Source organism: Alosa sapidissima, chromosome 8, assembly GCF_018492685.1.
Source record: "Alosa sapidissima isolate fAloSap1 chromosome 8, fAloSap1.pri, whole genome shotgun sequence".
Classification (NCBI taxonomy): Eukaryota; Metazoa; Chordata; class Actinopteri; order Clupeiformes; family Clupeidae; genus Alosa; species Alosa sapidissima.
The window spans coordinates 20,825,596-20,840,928 of NC_055964.1; the positions used below are offsets into that span (position 1 = coordinate 20,825,596).

At 44.6% G+C, this 15,333-nt stretch overlaps 1 protein-coding gene across 3 annotated transcripts in view; it reads right to left on the bottom strand.

The window, feature by feature from the left end:
* The window catches only part of grid2 (glutamate receptor, ionotropic, delta 2), a 324,417-nt gene that overhangs the window by 118,354 nt on the left and 190,730 nt on the right, over positions 1-15,333 (bottom strand). For all 3 annotated transcript variants that reach the window (XR_006033507.1, XM_042100271.1, XM_042100272.1), the window contains exons 5-6: positions 3,704-3,757; positions 1,335-1,508 (exon numbers count right to left, since the gene is read on the bottom strand). Coding sequence is in view for 2 of the 3 variants with exons in the window: in XM_042100271.1 (XP_041956205.1) it covers positions 1,335-1,508; positions 3,704-3,757 (228 nt within the window). In the remaining variant the exon portion in view is untranslated. The remainder of the gene's footprint in view (positions 1-1,334; positions 1,509-3,703; positions 3,758-15,333) is intronic.

A 15,333-nucleotide genomic window follows, 5' to 3' on the forward strand; every position in this document is an offset into this window, starting at 1 on the left:
CTGCCTACACCGATTTGATTGGTCCCTCTCGCTCGAGAGGTAGAAGAAATTTGGATCATTGCTCGTGGCCAGAGTATCTTGCGGGCACAATTCAAATTGTGCTCTCGCGAGAACTCTGGATTTCCAGGGTACTGCTGTACAGCATAAAAAAAGAAAACTGTGAAGAAAACTTGCAAAGAATGCCTGACTATGAACCTTACCTTTTGTCATACTGAATAGAAAAAAATTGACAATGTTGAATATAATAAATACTTGTGCTAATGTTAATGTTATATGATAAAATACCAGAGTTTTTTTAGTGGCATGGGGGACGGGGACAATAAACAGCAAAATGTTATTTTGTCCCTTTTGTATGTTTAATATTATTAGGGTGGTGTGCCGTAAGAGAAACATGTTTGGGAAACACTGCCTTAGAGTGTAATTGCTGAATTATTGGTTGAAATTCTAATAATCGATAATTCTCCAACAACAAAGAAGCAACGTGTGTCTGTCTTTTTAATCCTTTGGACATTTTAGGTGTTCCCAGCTGTGCAACATTTGTTTCCACCCTGCTTGCACACTAAATGAAAACTGCACATCCTTGCAAAGTCACTGATGCAGAGAATACAGCAGTCCTGTGACTTGCTCTCCTTTCAGCGCTAATGTTTATGTGTATCCCTGTAGGAAAGTGATTTTTTAATGTGTTTCCGTCGTACGCATTTGCCGAGTGACATAAACAAATTAACGGGCAGATCTTAGATATTTTTTTAACTATCTGCGCTGCTCCTCTTCAAATGGCGTTGCACATTATTTTTTTATTCAGTCCCCAAAGGGTACTACGAGCCCTGGCGCTACTGCAAATGAAGTCAAATTGGAATTAGATTTTCCAACTCAACATTGTTTAATTTAATGACGCAAGTTAGGTTTTCACATCAGCTTTGCTTCATCTTTATTTTCTCGTTGGAGTTTGTGTTTACCATGTCTTACAGTTATGACTGACGTCAACCCACGTTTTCACCCAGGGCGTAATAAAAATTATGAAAAATGACAGATGCATTTTCATGTTCACATTTCATTACATTCTGATGTGAAGAGCAAATAAGACAACTTATTCTGTGAAAAAGTAAACATTTAACAACACACTCCTTGGCATTACCAATCTGCTACAAAAAGAAAAGTTAGAACAAATAAAAACATTAAAAAATTGTGTATGTGTATGTGTATGTGTATGTGTATGTGTGTGTTTGTGACATCTCTGTGTGTGTGTGTGTGTGTGTGTGTGTGTGTGTGTGTGTGTGTGTGTGTGTGTGTGTGTGTGTGTGTATGTGTGTGTGAGTGTGTTCATGCACACGTACCTCCAGTGTCTGAGCTTTGGGGTCTTTTGGGTCGCAGAGGGACGTGTTGATACGGTGGTTGCTGCGCACACAGCGCTGCGTTGTGTTCTGCGGCATGGGGAAGGTCTGGCGCACCAGGGTCAGACGCCCGATGGACTTCATCACCAGCTCCTGCACATCCAGGTCAGATATTTCCTACAGCACAGAGGGCATTCACACACACGCACGCATGCACGCACGCACACACACACACACACATTACATTATAGTTACCGACTCAGGAGAAACTGTTATTCAAGGGCTACACAGGCAATATAGGTTCTATGTAGTCTATTGGGGTCTTGCTGAAGGTCTAACCCTCTTCAAACCTATATTGCACAGGCTATATATAGCTATATCATCCATATTATGCATGTAGCATTTCATTTTTTAACAGTGTTGGTGTATCCGTGCATGCATACTTGGTACATGCTGCCAATGGATACATGCAACTAAAGTGCAAAGGTTCACACACTCTTCTCACAACAATTCACATACCTGACTTTGAGAAACAAGCCTCACATGTAAGGTACAGTGCCAAACACTCACATACCCACAAAAACATTTACATGCGTGAACTAACTAAGAGATGCACACCCTATTTGTGTATGTGAGAGTGTAAGCGTTCTTGTATATGAGTGTATATGTGAGAGTATTCACTATTTTTACAGCAAGTAAAACAACAGCCCTGCTGTTATGTTCATGGGAGAGATGGATAAAGAGAGGAGGGGAGCTGGGACATATGCATATGCGTGTGCGTGTGCGTGTGTGTGTGTGTGTGTGTGCGTGTGTGTGTGTGTGTGTGTGTGTGAGAGAGTGAATGTGTGTTTGCCTGTCTATGCGCCTGTGCCTGGGTGTCCTTGTGCAACTTAAGAGGAATCATTGCTAATTTTAGCCGCCAGCCATCTATTCCCACTCTGGCCCAACGCTAGAGGGGAGCGACTGACGAGATCAGATTGGACACGGGATGCCCCTGGCCAAGGTAGGCATTAAAAACACCCCCCCCCCCAATTGGCAGCTCTCTCTCTCTCTCTCTCTCTCTTTCTCACATTCTCTTGCTCTATCCATTTGGGTTTTTCAGTTGTGACACGGGGATTGTCACTGACTGTCATCAACACATCATTATTCTAACTCTGGTGGGCAAGGTCCAAAAAACTGTGTCTTGTACAAGTTCAGGGAGTACGTATGTCTCTTTGCAATTTAATCCTGAATAATGTCCTGATTTGCCTGAAAATAGTTATCCGCCGAGACATCAAGCAATTAACAATGACATGAGCGTTTGGCAGAGACACCAGATATAACAAAAGCAATTTAATTTCAAAGCCATTTTTTATAAGTCCTAATTGGATCCTGCAAAGAATACCAAATAATAGTGGCACAATCAAGGGCTTCCAAGAGCAAATTACAGGAAGTGACTAAACAAGAACGAGCTCTTTAACCTACAAACGAGCAAACATTTCCAGTTGACATACACCAAAACCCTGTGGCATTCATTTGGACAGACAAAATTAGAGTGACATAAATATCAGCCTTTGGGTTAGGCGCCTAATTTTGGACTCCACTTTCGCCTGTTTGTTTAGACTTCTGTCAAGTTGGGGCCCTGGAAGCAGACATCAGAACATGAAGTCGGGATAATGTCAAGTGCCAATTTGTTTTCTACCTGCGGAAACACCATGTCACGCAGGTCGTTATGTAACCAGGACAAATTCCTAGATAAAACTTGTACAGAAAGAACATTTTGAGGCGATCTATATACAACAAACAAATAATAACAAAAATGTCTGCTGTCCTTAGCAAGCATTAGTTTGAAGATGGAGAGCAGAGTAAGAGCCTAGACACCGCCTCGTAATATCACTGCTCATCAGGAAACTGAGAGGAAAGTATGGAAGAGGTCTTCGCATCAACAGACCTGTCATTCTACTTCAATGCACCACACCTGACACCCTCCAACCCCACAACCTGCCCTCCCTCCCCATTTTCTAATTTCCGGCAAGTGACTTTTTCATTTTCCACCTCAAATGCCAGAGACAGTCCGACTCAGTGAGCGGCCACTGGCCTCATTGAGCCTTGTGGTGGAGGCTCTCTCTTGCTCTCTCTCTTTCTACCCTCACACATGCACATGCAGGTGATAATTGCATAGCACTCCCAGCAGTCACAGAAGGTACAAAGCTCTTATGATCAGACTAACCCTATGGATTAGTTTTCCTTCGTTGGAAAATATGAAAACTGTCACTAAAAACTTTAACTGTTGTAGTCTTTACGTCATGAATAAAAAGACGCAGAGTTGGGCGATTCCAATCTTCTTAATGCATCGGGCCACATTCATCTGCGCTTGACGGCAGAATACCAACCTCATTGATGATGATCCAGTGGCAGTCAAAGGCAACCAGATTAGTCTCCACAACCTGGGAGAGAGAGAGAGAGAAAGAGAGAGAGAAAGACAGAGAGATAGAGATCGAGAAAAAAAGAGAGATGAGACAGAGAGTGATAGAGATATATAGAGAGAGATAGTAAGAAAATAGAAAAAAGAGCACACATTTAATTTCACAATTCAATACAAGCAGCGGGTAGTGCATGTTATGTCTCTACACAGTGCTACCCAGGACAATGGGCCATGCCCACATTCGTGCACAACTGGCTCCTTCTCTTTCCTTTTGTCTTCACACAAGCACGTCTGTAGGCAGCTCTAACCCCCGGCGTGCTGCTGTTACTCCTGCTCACTGCGCCGGCACTGTATTTCATTAGACGTAATTGTGTAGGTGACTACAGCAGGCGTCATAAAACACTCGGGTCATAAACAATCGCAACAGCTGGAGAGTATGACGGCGCTGCACTAATAGTATTTTAATCTTCCACAAAGAGCCAATAAAACTTAATAATTGCGTTGCAGACACGTCGCATAAAGCACCCTGTCATTCTGAACATGGCTGGGAGAGTTTGATTGAAGAAACGGAGCTGGTTGGTTGGTTGGGTGGGAAAGGGAGGTGTGTGTTAGAGTGGGAGGGGTGGAGGTGAGTGTTGAAGTGTGGGGGGGGGTGGCGGGGGAGGGTAGGAGGAGTTACTCTCTTTCTCTTCTTGCCTTTCTCTTTGTTTTCTTCCTCTGCTGCTCTTTTTCTTTCTTTCTGGCCGGGTCTTATGCTGCTCCGCCCACGTGAGAGGACAGTCGTGGGCCCGACATGTCCAGCGAGTCCATCACAGAATTGCTCGTCTCTGCGGATCTTATACTCGTGCCATGTAGTGCATATAGGGGCTGTTCCGCTGACACAGATGTGTTTTGTGGCGTGTGATGTGGAGTGAGTGAGCTATGGCGCGCGCTCGCGTTCACAGCTGTGTGGGAGGGACATTAGAAGGGACGCCATCAACGCCGCGAGGACAGATGGGGTGACACTTTGACAACGGGCGTCCACGAAGGACCACAGAGGAGAGAGGGGGAGGGGATGGACACACACACACACCAGCCAATGACTTCCCAGGCTGTGTAACACAACTCCTGTCCCTGTTCGCTCTCAGCACCATGACCAAGGGCAGATGTTCCTGCTTAATTAGCGAAAGGGCCAAATTCTATCAGAAGACTCCGGGCTCTGGAGCTTTTGGGCCTGCCAAGTTAAAAGAGGAGTTCAAGGTTGTTAGCACAGAGTTGTTGACTAGAACACAAGCTTCCTGAAATATATTCAGGGATGAAGGGGGTAGGGGGTTTTAAAAAAATAAAGCACCAGTGGAAATGTAAAAAAAAAAAAAAATCCCCCTCCTATGCGCTCCCTCAAATGGCAGCAGCGGCCAGGGATGTGAGCTCTTTTGTGAATCCCAGATTAAAGTTTTGCCGCAAATGTGTGCTGTCCATGGCCAAGGAGAAAAGTATTGATTCTGGCAGCTGACACACAGACACTCCCAGTGCTTAGGCTCCGAGCTGTGTGCAGGATACTGAGAAAACCGGGGAAGGCAGACGGGGGTGAAGTAAACAACGCTGCCGTGGTGGAAGCCAAAACACAAGCCAGGCTTGCCTCTAGCTCACTTACTTTTTCCCCACATTTCAATCAAATTCAATTATTGTTTTACGAGACATTACTGAAGAACCAAAAATGGTTACAAACATGTTTTTATGTTTTTTTCTTGAATTTTACTTTTCTTGTAAACCCCAGGTTGAGGAGCTTAAAACCAGGGTGTGATTGGAATGGGATGGGGTTATTTTTCTTATTTTCACTTTATATATATTTTTTTCTCTCTGCTAGTGCCGGAGGAGACGGGAGCTTAAGCACAGAGCTTTTGGTAGGCAGGCCCGTCCTCACCCTGACAGACAGGGGGAGGGGGGGCTCCAGGTGAGGTCTTCATGTTCTGCAGATCAAAGTGCCCCCACAAACCCCCACCCCCACTCCAGCCCGCTCCTCCGCTTTCCTGCACCCCGACATGTCACCTGCAAATCTGCAGTCCTCAGACAAGTTTTTCAGGGGCGTGGGAATTCTCAACTGACATCTCAATCCTTCTGTTCTCCTCCCCTCCTCCTCTTCCTTTCTCTTTCTCTCTCTCTTTCTCTCTTGCAAGCTCACAACCCTTCTGGGTCATCAGATACACACAGACAAGTGTGAGACAATTGGTTATGTCAGGAAGTACAATTTTACAACAGGTTCATGGGTGAGGAACCGTAAGCAAACGTTTTTGTAAGGAAATAATTACACGTAGCGCTTTATTAAAAATACAATCAAATCAAGGGGTTTAGATTCCTAGCTTCTATTTCAGGGTTCTTTCAGTTTGTCTATTAAGTAGCTGAAATCCACCTCGGCTACACGTATTAGAAGGAAAGTACACATCTTTTGAAGGAATGAAAAAAAAATATCCATTCGCCATTAGCGAAATGGCACATAGCATCACTGTAGTCATGTTCAAAAACAGGATAGGGTGTTTAAATTACATGGTGATAGTGGTGTCCTTTATTGTGGCATTCAGTGGCTTGGGCGATGATGACTGTTATTATCTGGCGAGTCCCACCTGTTTGATCTCCTGGCACCAAGAAGAGGGAAGCCAGATTATAATGATTACTCTGCTGGAGATGGAGACGATCAAAATTAAACAGTCTCCACAGTACGGAGGTGGCCTGGCCCCAAATTCAAAGCCTCTCTCTCACTCTCTCTAGCATACTGTAGCCATAGCATAGGCAGGGGGTGAGAGCAGGCACCACCGCCACCCCCAAACAATGAGGTGGTCCAATTAAACTGACCGATAATGACAAACCAGTGGCGCAATGACCGACGGGTGCTACACCAGCACAGGAAGGAGTGCAGGCACTCAAGGCTCTGAGTCATCTCTGTGGATCATTTTGATGGGAAAAATATCTTCATGGAGAAGGCATTTTGTTTTGGTCGAGGAGAGAATTTTTCCATCAAAAAAAGGCGCAGCACTCAGTAGCACAGTTCGGGGGAAAAAAAAAAAAAAAACTCAAGCTGTTGAGAAGTGCAAGAGCAGACAAAGAAGTAACACTCTCACTCTGACAGTGTGTGCACGTACCATAGAGCGGCACGTCTGACAGGGAAACGCACGGCACCAACACGGCTCCTCAAAATCCCTCGTGAGAAACCATCCACGTCCTTCCATATCTTTTCATACAGTAAGTCTTTCTGTGAGTGTGAGCCACCGTGTTTTTGTTTTCTTTTTTTGTTTTTGTTGCACAGGTTTTTTTGTTTTTGTTGCACAGTACAGGAGCATGCCTCCCTGGCACACCTCTAGCGTGCCTGTTATGCATTTAGCTCACACTTGCTCGTGCGTGAGCATTTGAATACATCATAACTGCTAGGTGTCACATTTGCCATTTTGGTTTAATGTCAGACACCTCACTCACGGTGCCACTTCCATCATGTTTAATTCATCCTCGCTGTGTGTGTGTGTGTGTGTGTGTGTGTGTGTGACACTTCAGGAGATGGACCATCACACTCACACCGTTTGAGCACTTTCTCTCGACATGCTGAGATAAACACACAAGGATGTATCATGCACCTGTGTTGGATGTGGTGACGCAGTCTCTTGTAGCAACCTGTCATTTAGCACAGACAATAACCAACACCAACACACACACACACACACATTTAATTATACACATACATATACCTACACATACAGTATGTACATTATGTACATACCTACACATACAGTATGTACAGTATGTATGAGAAAAATACAATTTTATACAACAGTTGAGAAACCTCTCAAACAACCTGCAAAGACTCATATGCATGGGCATGCACACACACACACACACACACACACACACACACACACCACACGTGCGCGCACCCACACACACGCACATATAAACACACATTGGCAGTGGATGTTTAGCAGAGAACCGCAGTGCCATCTCCCGTGTGACAGCCATCCCCATGGAAACCTCTTGAGATATCGGCTGAAAAGCAATGGAGTGCTTGAGAGGAGGAGACATGCCCAATCACAGCACCATCTTACTGGCCCTGAGCCTCACCTGATGAATAGCCACGCACACACATGGACGCTTAAATCTATGTGCGTCCATGTGCACCTGCGTGTGTGTGACTGTCTGTATGTGTGTGTGTTTGTGTGTGTGTGTGTGTGTACTGGGCACTGTTATGCAAATGGCACTGGCTGTCTGTATTTTGTATTTTTAAAATACAAAATACAGACAGCCAGTGCAACTAACTACATTTTTTAGTATTTCATACTCCTACTATGTGTTGTGCATGCTGCAATGTTTGTGTGTATGTTCATTTCTGTGTGCATGTATGTACGAGCTAAATATATGTGTTTATTAATGTGAGGGAGTGCTAATGCTTCCTGTAGGTCGATACTGTCTCTCTATGCTTATGTGTATGCGCATCTATTGTGAGTGTGTGTGTGCAGGGTGGGTCTGTATGCAGGCTTCCTGGCTGACTGCCGCCCATGCCCATGTTCTTCACGGGCACAGGGGTTTATGTAGCGTGCATCGTAATCCTACATCATAATTACCCTCAAACTGCCAACATAATTGGGCCAATATAGCGCCTGTAATGCGTCGCTGATTTACCGGCACCGTAAAGACCGAGGGAGAAGCTCGGCGCCCCCCAAGGGCAACCGCAGGCAAACATGGCAGCCCTGGCCTGCTCCCGCTCCTGCTGCGGCTCTGGACCCCAAACACACGTTTTCCAGCCTCATATCGATCGCTTGCGCCTTTCAACACAAAGAACGTGACAAAGTCATTCACGTCAGTCCACTCACGTAGCTGATGCAGCAGATCTCTCTCGTCTTGCCCACTGGTCAGTCCCCACCCCCTTGGCCTCCCCCGTGAGCTCGCTCCTTCACACATGTCCACGCAGCGCGGAGTGTAATTGCAGGCGATTTGAGCGGATCTGCCCTGGAGGCAAGCGCCGGTGGCGAGGGAAGGCCAGAGGCAGCGGTGCAACCCACTAGGGGCATTGGCTGTTTGATCTTCACAAGGAAAACCCTCACATCTATCACTGCACGCCTCATGATGATTGTCCCTCCCTATTAGATTGTACTGCACACGGCAACACTGCTTTTCCCGATGCTGACAAAAACAAAAAGAGAAACAGTTTTCTCTTGTGCGTGTTACGATTATCAAATTAAAACGTCGACAGTGAGATTTTTCAGCTCAGACAGTTTTTTTTCTGTCTTTCTTTTTCTGAGCCGGATTTAACAGCCTTTTTGGTGCGACTGTGCCCTCCGGGTGTAAGAGTTAAACACCATCCCTCCCAATGTCCGGCCCCTTTTCTCTGCCATCCGGCAGTCTCAATTGCTGGAAGTACCCCTGCTGCGCTCAATTAAAAGACTGACCTCTGCTCCATTGTGTCGGGTCCTCTCTACTGTGAAATTGGCTTTGCTGGACACAAGGCTGACCTTCGGCCGTGCTAAGACATCTTTGAGACTCAAACCAAAAACACTTACGCTGCGTTACCCCGCTCAGGCCTTTCCTCCTGTTAGCGCCGCAGAACGCACCATGGCCATGTGCTAACAGCAACGTACTGTATAGTCCGGTTCATTACCACAATCGATTGTGCTCTACTGAAGAGCGCTAACTTGTCGACCCGGCTTGTGTCCCTGTTTTGCATTACGAGTGAGGACAAGGATGCTCTTTGTTTGGAAGGTAATTTGTCATTAGTGCCACCCTGGTGTACTGTGCACAACCTTTTAACCAGAAGGCAGAATTGAGTAAAAGAAGCAGGCTGATTCGCTAAACATGCGCAACAAGAGCAGGGACCTTTTCCACCTCTTCTGCCATGTGACATAATGTGAACCAGTATCTACTGTATTGCCAGGACAGATTTTATTCTTGCATGCTTGCTCGCACTGGTAACCACTGTCTAAGCTCTTCCCTTACAGACACTATCAGATGCCTCACAGAGAGTTCCACTGTCTCTCTCAATGCTACACAACGCTGTTACACGACCAAAATAAAAAAGACCCTTCCAACTCTGCATCATTCTCTGCCCCTCTAGCCCACAAGCGTGACGAAGCTTCTCCCCGCATCTCTGAAATCCGCTTCTGCCGGCACTGTCGACCCCGAGGACGGGCGATGTGCCGTTTGTATCTCCAGCCGCGCTCCTCCAAACTCGCAGGCCGATGACAGTGTCGGTGTGACCTCGTGTGTGACCCTGTCAGAGTGTGTGTGTGTGTGTGTATGAGTGTATGAGTGTGTGTGTGTATGTGTGTGTGTGTGCATGCGTAACAGAGGAGCGGACTGGTGGAGGGATTAGCGGCGTAATCCACACACACACTGGGGTCTTATCAGCCAGTGCCACGTCTGTGTCACTATTCACCAAGCCCAGGCTACAGGGGGAAATTGAGAAATAATAATGAATAAATGCATGTGCATGTGCAGATGCATACACACATACACACATACACACACACACACACACACACACACACACACACACACAGACACACACAAACAGACACACACACACACACACACACACACACACACACACACACATACACAGAAAATCGTAAAGGCCAACATAATGAAAAGCCAAAACAAAATCCAATGTGACTTTCAAATTACTGTAGAAGCCCATTTCTTCCTTTCAAAGAGGATAGTGTATGTGTAAGACTCACTTGCCCCACCATTTTCAGAAGCAAATAGATCCTCTGATTGAATGCAAGATATGAAAGTGAACATACAATGCGTTTCCACTGATAACAAGACTGAATGACATTGAAACCCATGCTTGCACAAAGAAAGAGTTGCACGCTATGCCTTTACAAGAGGCTATACAAGAAGCATACTGGCCAAAAACATTCATTGCAGTTATTGCAATTGCAGATACTTTAAACAATACCTAGTAGTCGGAAAATTCATGATGGTTCATGCAAAAAAAAACCACCATGGCCTCCATTGCCAGCAGACTTGCGGAAAAAGTGCCTGTGTTTTAATCTGTATCAAGGCAGCCCAAATAACAGGAATTAATGCAGTTACTATGCAATGAGCACTTGCTCTGCTCAACCCCTCCCCTCCCGCAAGACATTTCCAATTTCACATTCAATACATCTTACACGCCGAAGTTCCATTTAAGTGAAGTGCATGAATGAGGGGAGACACAAAAAACACATTTCAATATAGCACCCAGTGCAATTCCATTCTTTATCCACTGGCTGCCTCTAATCTAAAAGCCACTGTACGTTTTATTGTCCATTTGCCAAAAGGCTTTTTTTTCCCCAATTCTCTTTCTCTGCCCATAAAACACAAATCAGCTCTTGCTGAGACATTGTCTGTTTATGTCAGCATATGACAAAAAAAAAAAAAAAAAAAAACGCTATTTTTTTTGCGCCCTGAAAAAGGATTTTGAATTGAAAATACAGGCAAGGGCGGACTGAAATTTGAAATTGAAAACAGGAGAAAGTGTGTGGCAGTGGTGAACGCTAATTGTCCATGTCATGGCAAGTTTGTCACCAAGGAAGTGGAGTGTCATGGTGGAATTGTAAGCTGCAACTAATCCATCTTGTGGCACGTGAGCTTGAGATGCTAATGTGTGTGCAGTGAGTGTGTGTGTGCGCGCATGTGTGCATGAGTGTGTGTGATTGGTGGTGGTTGCAGTGAAACCACCCCCTTCTCTTTAGAGTGATTTGAGTACCTAGAAAAGCAATATAACTGTAATGTTATTTTGCAGTGTGTGTGTGTGTGTGTGTGTGTGTGTGTGTGTGTGTGTGTGTGTGTGTGAACAGGACTTCTCTTTGTGTGCCTGATGGACAATTACAGGAATGAGAGACATTTCTGAGAGAGAGAGAGAGAGAGAGAGAGAGAAATTTCACAGTGCTAAGAGAAAACCGAGGAGGTGATGTCGCAACCTTGCTTGTCTGTCTTTCACTATCAATTGATAGTTTCTCTTAATCCACATTGTCTCAGAGAAACTTCTCCCACCATGTAGATGACATATAATTAGGTTTAGTTTACGGTTGAGAGTACTGACAGCGAGACTGTAGCAAATAAATAACTAGATGTACCGCAGAGCGGTACAAAATATGACTGCCGCCCAGTCCAGCACATTTTTTCCACAAAAATAAATCACGCTGAAAGGCCTATATGATTCTAACTGTCTCACTAAATTGCATTATCCACACTCAATTCTCACTGGTATCTGCTAGACAACAAGTACCAAAACATGAGTAGTTTATACATAGATTTCACATGTAAAATTCATTTTATACTACCCCACCCCCATCTTGCCTGTTCATAATTCTGAGAAATTCTTCAATTGTGTGCATGTGTGCGTGTACACGTTTATGTTTATGTGTGTGGGTGTGTGTGTGTGTGCGTGCTTGTGTGTTTGCCTGCGTATGTGTGTTTGTGCATGTGCATGCATGCGTACATATGTCTACTGTGTGAGTATGTGTCATACGTATGATTACTGTGAATGTATGTGTGTGCGTGTGTATCTGTTTATGCACGGAATGGAATTGCATGGAATGGGTTAACATGACCCCTGGAGGCAAACATACGGAAAAAATTGGTCATCCTAGGCCCTACGGTTCTCAAGATATTCACAGAAAACTGTGTCTGCCCTACCCTCCTTTCGGGGGGTCCAGTACAGCGGGGGGGGGGGCTACAGATCAAAACGAAAAACGATGGTTCCATGCTATCCATGTGGGGTTACATGCCCACCAAGTTTCGTGTACCCCGGTCTTTAAGTGTCCCGGGAATCCTTGTTGGTGTACGGTCACTAAATGTACACATAAATTATTTTATTGTAAGGCCCCCCGTGAACGAAAGTTCACAAAACTTGGCATGCATTCGGAGGGTGTCATAATGATCCTACACTTTCAATTTCGTGCAGTTTTGACCATGTCAGCCAGAGATATTGTGATGAAAACACCTAATTTTTTGCTTTTTAATTTTTAACTAGGTGGCGCTATACATGAAATAAGTGGTAATGGGATGGGTTGACATGCCCCCTTAAGACCAACATACAAAAAAAAGGTGGACCTCCTAGGCCCTACGGTTCTCGAGATATTCACAGAAAACTGTCTCCGGCCACCTACAGGCCAGTTGGTGTATAGTAACATAAATTAATTTATTGTGTGGCCCCCCATGAACGGAATTCCACGAAACTTGGTGTGCATTCAGAGGGTGTCATAATGATCCCACACTTCCAATTTCATGCAGTTTTGACTATGTTAGGTCACAGATACCTGTGATTACAACACCTCATTTTTACTTTTTTGTGTTTAACTAGGTGGTGCTATACATGAAATGAGTGGTTATGGAATGGGTTGACATGGCCCCTTGAGATCAACATACAAAAAAGAAATGGTCCTCCTAAACCTTACGGTTCTCGAGATATTCACAGAAAAACGATGGTTCCATGCTATCCATGTGGGGTTACAGTACATGCCCACCAAGTTTCGTCTACCCCGGTCTTTCAGTGTCCCAGGAATCCTTGACGGAAATTTGGACATGTGAAAAAGAAAAAAAAAGAAAAAAATCTGACTAAACCGCTTCGCTGCGCGGCGGTCATAATAATAATAAAAAAACTCCACTATACCATATTTTAAAGGTCCCCATTCAAAATAAATAAATAAGTAAATAACAGACCTGCATTTTTTCCTTGCCATCTCACAAGGGAGAAATTGTTTGAGCAGCAGAAAAGTTTCTTGGAGAGCGCGTCAATCAGTGGAGAGGAGATTAAAGTGATCCTCTCACAGGCACAGTGCATAATATAGAACATATATAAGTACAGTACAGCCTGACTATGTGAAATAGAATAAAACAAAATGCATAATCGGCACCCTCTTCACTACGTTTGGAGATGGGCTCGGGTGCCTCGGTTCACTGTTTTGTGTGTAAGTGTGTGTATGTGTGTGTATGTGTGTGTGTGTGTGTGTGTGTGTGTGTGTGTGTGTGTGTGTGTTGTGTGTGTGTGTATTCAGGGGCACAAAGGACTCATCTCGCTTTCACTATTATGCAGAGCAGAAGTCAAAGAGGTTGAGCAGTCGACCTTAAAGGTTACTGGAGCCTATCCAAATAACCTCATATTCCAGTGTTCAGCTTTTATATAACTTGTCAGTGTTGTTTTTATGAATGTGATTTAACTACCTAAACACAGACACACACACACACACACACACACACACTGCTACATCTGCTGGTATTTTTTGCCTGGGTGCAATCAAAGCTCTAAGGGAACCAGGCGTCACTGATGAGGTGCTCACCCTGCTGTGTTTGCCTTGGACTCTTGGCACTCAGTGACCTTGAAGTGGAGTGAAAAGGACAGGACAGAGTCCAAGAGGAAGAAGAAAAGAGAGATGGAAAGAGAGAAAGAGAGAGAGAGAGAAAGAGAGAGAGAGAGAGAGAGAGAGAGAGAGAAGGAAGACTGTGTGGGAGGGGGACTTGTAGGAGCAGAGGTGAGAGCGAGAGAGTGTGTGAGAGACAGAAAGAGATATAGGATGAGATGAAGAGAGAGAGAGAGAGTGAGAGAGAGAGAGAGAGAGAGAGAGTAAATGAGGGAGTGGGTGGAGTGGCAGTGGTGGTGGGGTGGCGTTTTGCTGCAGAGGGCGAGCCCACAGACAGTGCCATCCGTCACATACGTGGTTACCTTGAGCTGAAGTGACCAGCCTGCCTAGCTGCCTGTCAAGGTGGGTAGCTCTGATTCATGGACAGAAAGGAGGCCTGATGGGAAATAGCTGTGTGTGTGTGTGTGTGTGTGTGTGTGTGTGTGTGTGTGTGTGTGTGTGTGTGTGTGTACCTCAACACACTGCCTGCCAGCAACACACAAGTGCACCCAGCTCTAAAAGACACCATCAAGAAAAGAAATAGCAGACCCTTTACATGACAGCTCGAGAAGGACATCAATCGTCCACATTCAATAGAACTGCTTCTACCTCCATTCACTTCTTTGATATTTTATACAGTACATACAGTTAAGAACAAAATTATTCATACCCCTGGCAAATATTGATTCAATGTTGATTTTCTCTTTATCAATATGTTTGTTCTTACTGAAAATGGCACTACCACATGTCAAAAGGTTGTAAGACAATGTGGTAGAATGTAGTTACTAAACAGTAACACTAAAGCAATAGGCTACATTGAGATTCTGGAGGAAAAGATCAAGCAGTGTGCAGAGACCTGCCCCAATAGGCATCATTGGACCATTAAACCATACAATGATCCAAAACATACAGCCAAACAAGTCAAGAAATGGTTAACAGAGAACAATGTCATATTTTACAGTGGCCCAGCCTAGAGAGTCTAGACCTCAATCCGTCAAAAAAGTGAGTACAAGGCCAGAGTGATGGCAAATAATCGTTCCTGCCTCAAAACCCGGATTGCAGATAAAAAGGTGCGGTCTACAATCATTGTGGAGACATGGAGCGGCTTGGTATGTATTATAAGAACCATTTTGAGAGCTTTGATTGCAAATAAAAAAAGTTTCTAGTGATTATTTTAAAAGGGTATGAACAATTGTGGACACACCATTTTTCATAAAAATATTAAAAAAAGATGAAAACGCTTATTTTTTTGATT